The sequence below is a fragment of the Homalodisca vitripennis genome, chromosome 2, assembly GCF_021130785.1.
Source record: "Homalodisca vitripennis isolate AUS2020 chromosome 2, UT_GWSS_2.1, whole genome shotgun sequence".
Taxonomy (NCBI): Eukaryota; Metazoa; Arthropoda; class Insecta; order Hemiptera; family Cicadellidae; genus Homalodisca; species Homalodisca vitripennis.
The window spans coordinates 95,123,972-95,134,940 of NC_060208.1; the positions used below are offsets into that span (position 1 = coordinate 95,123,972).

At 32.4% G+C, this 10,969-nt stretch overlaps 1 protein-coding gene across 1 annotated transcript; it reads left to right on the forward strand.

Annotated features, from left to right (window-relative positions):
- The first annotated feature begins 9,693 nt into the window (after positions 1–9,693).
- LOC124355727 (predicted GPI-anchored protein 58) lies at positions 9,694–10,652 on the forward strand. The gene is made up of 3 exons (XM_046806886.1): positions 9,694–9,753; positions 9,909–10,209; positions 10,519–10,652. The coding sequence occupies exons 1-3, from the start codon at positions 9,694–9,696 to the stop codon at positions 10,650–10,652; spliced, it is 495 nt and encodes a 164-aa protein (XP_046662842.1).
- The last annotated feature ends 317 nt before the right edge of the window (positions 10,653–10,969 follow it).

Sequence of the window (10,969 nt, forward strand, 5' to 3'; positions counted from 1 at the left end):
ATATTTCCTCCACAAATAAATTCACAAATTCTGTAGGAAATGATATAATCAAAGTCACTTGGGTTCCCAAAGTAAAATTTAGTCACAGTTGCAAGCCCGGAACATTATTATCGTATTCAGTTAAGGCATTAACGCGGTTTGATGTCTCTTGGCTATAGATGCTACAGTAAAGTGACAAGCGAGTCGCCGACGTTAACGTAGTTAAACAGAGACTCTCTAGAGACAAAACTGCCTTCACTGATTTCTTGTATTTGGCAGACGGAGTGAGACAGAAACTTTGGCTGCAATTCTTAACAAAATTATGAATTAATATTAAATACATTCTCTTTGTATTAATGGGTGTATACCCATAAGTGAAGTAAACACATAAGTTAAGATGTTTTAAGTTAGATCGTCATGGATTTTTTTTATAATGAACTGCAATTATAAAAGTTATCCATTAAGAATAGATTTTATAATTTAAGAAAATATACCCGTGGCTTCGCCCAAATTGTCTAAGCATCATTCCACGTATGTGATTAAAAAACTCCAACGATTTTATTGTCACTAGAACTATTTTAGACTAATGCGGAGAAACTTTACAATGTATGTTTATATATCTTTGAATGTAAGCAATTATTATGTAATACGATAGGGTCCTTTTATGTTTTGAATTTAAATTAGTCATACATCATGCATTTTATTTTATCTATAAGTTTTTAAACTATGATATATGTTACGTTTAAAACTAACATGCTATTGGGCTAATTAGTGTAAAATGTCAGAAACAGTATTTTTTACTAAGTTTCTCATATATGTATATATATATATATATATATATATATACATATATAAATATATATGTAAGTATATATATATATAAATAAATTAAATTTGTATAAATGGCAATAGCCTTATTTAATTTTTCAATAAACATTGAATCACAAAACGTACTTGCTCCGCCGGGACTCTAACCCTGATCTGTTTGTTGAAAAATGAGATATATGTATTAATTTATTTATTTGTATACACATGTGAAATCTGTATACACATTTTTGACTGAACCCTGTTTTTGAGCGCAGTCAGTGAACGACGCAACCAACAACTAATTTAACCACTTTGATTTTTTTTGGTCTTATTCTTACGCACAGCTTTGTCCTTTTAATCCTTCATGCATCTTATATAGCTCCCAAGATCCCTTTAGTGTGAAAAACTATGGAACACATTGTGTGTGTGTGTATATATATATATATGGCCTTGATTAAATTACTCATTCCACACGAAGTGTGGAGAAATCACATTTACTCTACAATAGTGCACTTTAAAAAACTATTCTCCATGTATAATTGTCATTAGTTTGTAAAGCTATTCATAATATAGGATGCAATGGATTAACATGTTAACATAATGCTATCCAAAGCAGAAATATATTTTTTAGGTCCTCATTTCAAACAGCCTATATTAATGCCATAACTCATCTAATAAAAAGCGAAAAATTGTGAAAACATCAAATGAATATTAATATAATTTACATTTACATGGAAAATTTCTTTATAGTTACAAAATTCTTTTCATTATAACAATAAAATAAACCGAAAACCGTGAAACCCGTGAATGTATAAAACATGTAGAAAAATAACGTACTTGTTTAGATTGGTTGGTTCTACTTATGCAAGTTCCTCCACATAATTCTCTATAATTCGTGCCTACTTAAGTTTATAATGTATCCCATTTTTTTTACTTATATAATTCAAAAATATAATAAATATATACGAAATTACAAATCCGCATACACCTATTAAGCATGTACCATGGTAGTAGCTGTTTATTGTACTTGGGTATCTAATAGCAAGAGTGCACATGCATCAAGAGAGAATAACCAGACATGTACCAAGCTTCGTATTCTTGTTGTTACCATAATATAAAATGTAGCGTTTTAGAACGATAATACCGTCATTAAAGTGTACTATTTATTAAGGTATTGCGGGTATGATGATTTGTTAATAAAACAACTTTTTATTGTCAAGAATGTATTTTATAAAAAAAATTATGATTGCCTGTAAAGTCGGTTTTACGGGCGAAGATTTTACGTGACAACGTCTTTTTCTCGGTAGAATATTTATTGATATGAATATTATTTAAATTGCAACAATAGGAACAAGGAATTGAATTAAAATAAGAATTGCACAAATTTTAACTATAGAAATATATTTTGTTTACTAAAACATTGTACATAATTTTGAAATTAATTAAAATTTGTTATTGTAAATGGTAAAGTTGAATAAAACATTTACTAAAATTGGAATTTGAAATTCTTGCTAAACACAGTTAAATTCTAAATTCGCGCGTGGTGATTGGTCGGTTTAGTTCGTTTGTTTGGTCGCGCTGTTATGACAGGTTAGAGGTTATAATTTGTTATTTTAAATGTTTGACTAGCAATACGCGCTGTTTCTTCTCAATCGACTGAATTACGATTGATTGCAGAGTGATTTAAACTAATAATTTACTTAACACTATCAACATTTGTCAATAGTATGACATAACCTATAAACTCAGTTTCTCAACTTTTGTGTCAATCTAACAATTAATCAATCAATCATAGTTTACGATAATGAAATATCACTGTACAATTATTTACCTTTATTGTAGTAGTTGTTGTAAATGACGAATCTAAACACTCCACATTTTCACGAATAAACATAGTTATCTGCTTTATCCCGTGCGGCGGACCCACTGGACGGGCATCGTAACGTTACCGGGGCGTTACACTTTTTCATGAGTGACTACGAGCCGCAACCTAATTTAAGACGTTGTCACGTCAAAAAATGAATTAATTTTTTATTACGAAAACTCTACGGAATGTCTTAAATTGAGTAAAATACAGCAGAGTTATACGTAGGTACTGAAAGTAAAAGTATTATTCAACCATTTTCTTTTATGAACTGAACACACCTCATTACGTTCCGTTTATCTAGCCTATATCACACCAAAAACAACTTTAGGTAATATATTACTATTGCTGTTCTATCTATTTATTATTAAATTTATAATTTATCAAAGTTTATTATCAACTAATTTTCAGAGACTTTCTAAAGTTTCCTTTTATACCTCTATAGCCTAAATTTAACTGTAATTATCATACTATTTCTATATTACGACACACATGACATTTGTTTTGTAACTGTTTCACTAAATCTGAGATTTTCCCTTAGTGGTACCTAAAAAGGCTAAGTTTTTGTCATAACTCAGATGAATGGTTATCATGGAAATTCGTAAGTAGACATTTAATCTACCCGTGACTATATCTTCAGTCCTATGAGACCTTCTTTCCTCTTGAAGATGCTGTACGCCGTGATCTATTAGACGACTTGACCTATTAAAGATCAGAGAGAGGGGAAAGACTCCACAGCTATCACGTAAATATAATTCTCCACACACACAGATTTGTTAGTTATAATATAAAACCTAAACTTTGATGTAGAGCAAATGTTAAAATGGGATGAAGAAGAAAGGTGATGGAAACAGATAACGTGATCTGACAAACTTTCATGTAATCAAACTGTAAACTCTCCTCTGCAAAGACGAGAGCCGTATATATTAACTCATGTGTCAGGCTGTACATGGCTTAAAGATCTCCTTCCAAACAGTTTACTGCTCTTTCATTTATTAAAAGAAAACAGTTCCAGTTTTAAATTTTCTTCGATGGAAATGTTTTTAAATGAATTAAAGTATTTTGATATTACCGTGGCGGCTTACTTCACATTATAAGACAATATGAATAAACGAAAAGCAATCAGTTGACAAATAGCGGTATTACATGGGGCGGTGTCATGACGTATCCTAGTTTGTATGACATGTACGAATTTGAGTCATAGCTCGACTTTAGAATGTCTTTGTTAATTAAAGGTACGATAAAGAGGTTTGCCATTATGAACACACGCTTACCATGTTATTTACAACAGAAATTTAATTTTTCACACATCTGAATCACTTTAAACATGTCCTCTAACCAGTCAGAATGTTTTGTATGGCGTTTTTTAATAATGTTAATAAAATAATGTTTGTAATAAGTCAAAATTGAACGCTCAATAAAATTTCAAAGAATGTCAAACAAGATTTGTAATTAAATTTTATTGAAAATTAAGATAAGTTTCAAGTTTTTAAATTATATTATTGAATCATTAGAAGTAAATATGTTTACAAACATAATTTATGATTTATTGTAAATAAATAAAGTAGTTGGTCATGCCTGTAGTGTTTATTAGTCTGGTAAGAATTAATTTTATTGAGCTTATAAACAATTTGATTATTACATTGCCAGCAATGCCCCATCGGTTTTATGCTAATTAAACATAAAAACTAACGATGCAACCTCAGTTTGACAGTTCAGAGATGGCTTCAGTTTAGAGATGGAAGACACTTTTTAATCAACTTTTCTTCCAAATAGCTGCAAGGTATATTTGTTTTTATAAATGTTTCAATGATACATTAGGAGTAAAAGTAACCTAACTCGAGCCTATATACTCCTCAACTCCAGGCCACAGAACAAAGGCCTCCATTACACTGACAGGACTATTATGCCCATTGTTCCTGGAACCCCTGACAATATTTCATCTCATTCTTCTACAATAGCCTAATGTTCCACAGACTTTCATGCAAATGTTATTGCCCCATTTATACATCTGGGTACGTAGTTAATCTCAAGCAAGACTCGTACAGTTTTAGCGTGTAAGTATTCATTAGCTCTTTGAAAAATTTATGTTGAATTTATTGTTTTGTCAGTGTTAAAATATAAAAGTTATAAAATGTATTATAATATTAGTAGTTTTAAAACTTTGTTTATTTTATAAAAACTTAAATTTTTGAACAATATATTTAATAGGTGAATGAGGGCGAGTCTTTTCTCTGTCTTATCTGATACATAAAAGTTTCTGTGTGACACATAATTAAATTCAAAAATTATATTTCCAGCAACAATTTAATCTATTCAAATTCAAATGCGTTCACTGGTATATTAGAAAGTAGTCACAACGATAGGTATGAAGGTAGTTCTCATTGGTTTTAGTTTGTTCCTATATTCATACTAATATTTAAAGTTAGTTTGGGCCTCACATTTTATATAACAATGAAGATTAGCTTTTGCAAATAGTGCACATATATTTTTATATTCTTAAATATACTGACTACATGAGAACGTTTCTTTATCCTATATGAATTGTTCTAAATCAGGTAAGTTTACCGCAACAGTGACTTGCCAGAGTGTGCACATGATGGATTCAGTAGCAAAATTTACATTTATTACTAGTTGCGACAGCGTAGAAAAGATATCACATAAGTAGTGGAAAGTTTGTGTGTTCGTTCAGGAATTCCTTGAAGCTAACGTAAAGAATTAATTGATTAATATTTTTCACGCAACGTGTGAAACGAATAATTTATATACGAGATTACGTAGATTACGCTGATTGTCATTATGAAACGGAGTGTTTTAACCCTCATAAATCTAATTTCATAGAGTGACAGATTTTTATATTTAAAGCTGAATTTTATAGCAGCCACTCTAGTCTGAATTTAAGTGTCGTAGTCATAATCATCGTCTATTGTAGTTAGCGGCTACGTTCAGACCTTAAAATCTTCTCCTTGACCTTGACTCAGTTCAGAACTAAGTACATTTCATTTAGTTCAATGTTATCTTTAATATTTCATATTGCACAGTTTTTATTTCAATTATTATAAGTAAAAGTTATACATTAACATGTAAAAAAATCCTGTATTTAAACAAAATAATAACGTTGTAAATTCCTCCCTGCTGGAGTATTAACAAAATATTGTTGTACTATTTTTGAGTTTGGATGTAATAGTACCTATATATGGCTATGTTTCAGTAAATAATATGCTATTATAAATTAATCTGTTAGTAAATTTTGTGCGACAGTTTTAAACCGCAGCTATTTCATTTCAAAGGTGAAATTTAAAATATTGTAAATTATATATATATATATATATATATATAATTTACTATATATATATAATATAATTTACAATATTTTAAATAAATAAATATATATATATATATAAATGATTAAATATTAAATTTATCCTTGTCAGTTTATTTTAACTTCTTTGCGAACACCATAAAGCCATATAAATCCCTTTCTATCACTTTTATGGTAATTTAAATTCGAATGGAATTGTGAGTTCGAGCTACCTAACAGCTTATATTGGTAACATTGGTTTATATGGACCCCTGGCGACGCAACAATAGACATTTTGCATTACATTTTTCATAAAACCGCTTTGATATAACTACTTACATTTCCATTATAGGAGTCTTATTAATGACATTTTAAAAAGATAATACGACCTAAGTACGTCTGAAAACCCACAAACCTTCTCATTATTTATAATATATTATACATCTTCTGTTTGCTTAACTTTATAAAGAGCCTAAACTCTGTGGAAGAGAGTGCGTTTAAATTATTTAATAGTGTTCAATTATTTTAAAATATGTTGAAGACAATTATCCGAAATCCACGTATCCGTTCAAATCATCCGTTGTCATTAAGAGGTTTTCATCAAAGTCCTGTTCCCCGTTTGCAGTCTTTTACAAGAATATGATCAAATATCCCACACGATTAAAAAGAAAACAATGAATCTTTTCATGAACATTCATAAATAAATGTCCAAATCAGAATCCCTTGTCTTATTTGTAACCTTAGTTCATAGTCTTGAATCCTTTCAAACAAGCTTTTCAGGATATTTGTAGCCTTATAATAATATAAAAATTACGTCTAGAGCATAATCAATAATTAGCAACTCATATTAAAGGTAAATGAACATTTCTTTTTCTTTTAGAAACTAAAGTTGTGGAGGAAATTCATAGAGTCAGGTAGTGCTAAATTATCAAATAAAATTGTTTGAGTAGAATAAAATACTGCATAACCAGTGAAATGATTTGATGCAATTATTTAACAATAATTGCAATCCAACGAAGAGAAATATAGAAGTTAAGAAATGTCTGACCTAGTTCTTTAAAAAGTTCTGTCTACTATTTTCCCTTGGATTTTGTTGAATAATTAAAGTTACCACTCTTTTAATTTCTGTTACGCAGTTTAATTGGAAATGACAATAATTTTTCATTATTCGTGATCATTTTATACACGTAATACATGATTTGAAAGAATTTGTCAAGGTAGATTATTGTATTTATAGGATTAATAACATTTGGACATATATTTTTCAATATATGTAGTGTTATATTGGCTCTGTTAAGTCATAATATATGTGTGTGTGTGTGTGTGTGTGTGTGTGTGTGTGTGTGTGTGTGTGTGTGTGTGTGTGTGTGTGTGTGTGTGTGTGTGTGTGTGTGTGTGTGTGTGTGTGTGTGTGTGTGTGTGTGTGTGTGTGTGTGTGTGTGTGTGTAAGAAATACTTTATGAAACAATTACAAAACAAGTAGATCGTTTAAACATTCTTTTACGAAAAATATTGTATATTACGAAATAAATGTGTTATAGAAAAGTTTTTATCGGGCGTAAACGGTTATAGAAATAGTGGTTGTTTGTTCAGTGCAGGCATATTGTGAACTAATTTCTTTAGTTAGGTTTTGATAATTAATGTTTTGTTTTAATTAAAAACATGTTTTGTAAATAGTGTGCATGGAGTTAACAATAAACATGGTTGTTGTGGTTCTTGCCCTGTACTTGCCACAATGCTCGGTTATGGTTTTTTGTCTTAATATACGCTTAAGTTATGTGTTATATCTGACGCTTGACGGACAGATCAGAATGCAAATCTTAAAACGTAGTGTTACGTATATCATTTTAAGATAGTAAATGTCCAGAATAATCATTTTACTACAATGCCACTCCATCGTTAAAAATGTAATAGTAGTTAACTGTCCATTAAGACTGCCTTCGAAATGTTTAAAATATCACATTAGAGTAAGTTAGTTAGTTAACTGTAGTCACTAGTGTGTCCAACTTTCAGTAAACGTCGACCTATGTATCGGGTCTATGAGTAATTGCCTGTGTGTTTTTACTAGTTTTATTCCATGTATACGTGTCAACTAAACATATCATTTAAAATTAATCTCATTTTTATTAGTACATTTACATGTTTTAAGAAAGTCGGAGATGTGTGTGTGTGTGTTTGTGTGTTGGTATGATATTTTTTTTATCTTTATCTGTAAGTTCCAAAATACAAGAATATATATTTTAATTCCATTGATATCTATTGCATTATTTTCAATTTATTATTTTTTTTAATAGAATAGGAAGTCGAGTTAGTCCAAACCATATTTACGGTAGTCATGTGTCTTAAAGTCTGCCTACCGCCATTATTTCAGTATACTTGACTATTGTAATTAGGAGAAGAGTATCAGGTGTGCCAACTGGACCTGTTCCAAAATACGTGTGGTAGTTGGTACCACTGTATAACTCAGTTTGGCCACATCAACAGCCAGTTCAGTGATGAACTTTCACAGCTAAATAAAAAAATACGTGTTATTGAAGTGTTAACCAGTTGAAGAATAATACCTTTTTACTTTCTGGAGTTTTTTGTTGTTGTTTACTAGTTCTATCATGAGTGACGTTCTATAGAGTTTAGCTGTTCCTTTCAAGAATTAAAATTAACAAACAATATTTTTAACGTAAAGAATCCATCTATGTGTATTGTATATGAGTCTAACTATATGACCTAATAAATATAATCCTACCTTATAATATTTAGCGGGAACGTGGGCATTATTAATAAACTATTTACACTTTAGTTAAGTATACAATACAATAATTTAATACAATGGATAAGGAAGGAAAAATCGCAAAATTATATTTCTATATCTATCGTTGATATTGGAAATATAACAACTCAATAATGGCAGAATTATCATGGGAAACCAACTTAAACTTCACGCTGGATCCATTATAATGTCAACCGACTTGAAGAAGACAGAGAAAACGTTTCAATGTTAGTACTGCACCTTGATGACAAAGACATTTCTATAGAGTGTAAGATAACTTTTGTGAAATTTTACTCAAAACGTAAACGTTGTGATGAAACGTGAACATCAAAGTTGTCCAAAAGTGGTGTGTGAAAATCTAGAAATGGCTTCCTCATGTCAAATTTGTCAGGAAAGTTTTAATACTGAAACTTTATAATACTCCTCTGTAGGCGTGAAGCTTTGACCTAAACTAATATATTTTAGTAAACTTCTGTATTTTGTCTTTGTCTTTTATCGTTTGCCTAAAACGAAACGTTACTTGTAAAGTTGCTATATTTTGGGGATAGTTTTCAGTTAACTATACATCTATACAATAATCTCTACAAATTATTAAAATATATCCTTTTGGATAGAATACCAGTAACACATTACATTGATTTTCTACCCAAATCAAATATAATTTTGCCATACCAATGTACATAATATAAGGCTGTGAATACTGTATACAATACTAACTTTAATATTTATAAATGCTGTATTATTGTTCATTCTAAGCCTTTTGTCTAAGATAAAAGTGTTTTGCTTCTCAAACCAACGATACAATTTAAAGTTTAGGGTAGTTGTAACAGCGGCTCTTTAGATAAACCTTCACAACAGCATACCAGGTACGGAAACGCACTGACAGAAGATTTTGGCTAAGGATAAAGGTCTGTTTTTAATTAAAAAACTATTGTACGTTCTAAGCTGAGTGATGGGGACGAGCGCCAATAAAGAGACATGGCCATGACAGTGATGAACTTCCAAAGAGGTCATCCACATGATGACCAAAGTTACATCGTATCCTGGTTGCAATAATGTATCTCCCATTCGTCTCTTCAACCATTGGTAACCGCAAAGATGAAGCAATTCGTACAGGTTGTAATTTGTAATATGCACAAAATGGAAATATCTTAAGACTATTCGTGGGTATACTAGGGCCACCATCACTGTAGGGTGAAGACCGCTTCACTGTCTCTCCTCTCCCTCCAGCTGCATTAGCATCATTACCAGAGGCTGCTACGTCAACACCTATGATGCCTGAGTCACCTGCTGCGTCTGATATCCTCCCGACAGTGTCGGCTGCGCCGGTGCCTCCTACCCCAGCGCCTCTTCTTACTTTGGTGTCTCCATCTTCACCTGCTGCTTCTGCTCCGGCTTTAGGTTCAGAAACTCCGGTCTCAGTGGCTCCTGCTCCAGCTCAACCTTACCTGGACCCCACTTCGAGCACACCTACATCGTTTTTTCAACACCGAGGTCTCCAATTGCCTTAGAGCCTTTCAGTGTGATTGGGTCGAAAGTTTATCTGCTGAAATGGCCTCTGATCTGGTGGCCTCTGGATAAACTGCGGCGGCGAACCGGGACAGGTCACCCGCCTCTTATTCAAATGGCATCAGGTACGGTATGGGGAGGTATTAGAAACTTTTCGAGCAAGGACGTGCCATCGTTTTAAATGCCTGGAAAGTATCAACGACCGTCATAATACTTAAAACAGGTGCCATTCGAAGACATCAATACATTCCAGCTCATTGACCTCTCCAGCACTTTTGATAAGTTATTTTGCAGCCCCCTTTCTACGTGGCTTTATTGGTGTGCCTCCACCAACGGGTTCCTTTATTGATCCGTCAACAAGAGAGTTGACCTTGGTGCAGGGGTCCGGTACCGCTGTTCTTAGTCCTCGTTACCGTTCAACCTGGTGATTGAGTCACTCATCAGGTTGCTGGTGGCGCTGGAAGACCTATACGGATCCAATATATGACAGACGAATCAGGCTTAGCTAGGGTGAGCCTAGTCAACATGTGGGAGTCCCTACCGGGATGAGGGTGGAGAGACTTCCGTCGTGTGATCCTGCTTGCAATCCAACCTCCCGTCCGTTCTTTCTAATAAACCACTCAAGGGCAGGACCGTTCGTGTCACCGCTTGTTACCCCTCTCTTAACCATTTACTACCCAAGGGGTGCCATACACGGTTCGCAGACTAGAGGTTTATCCACAGTGCACGCCTCAATGTGCTGCCC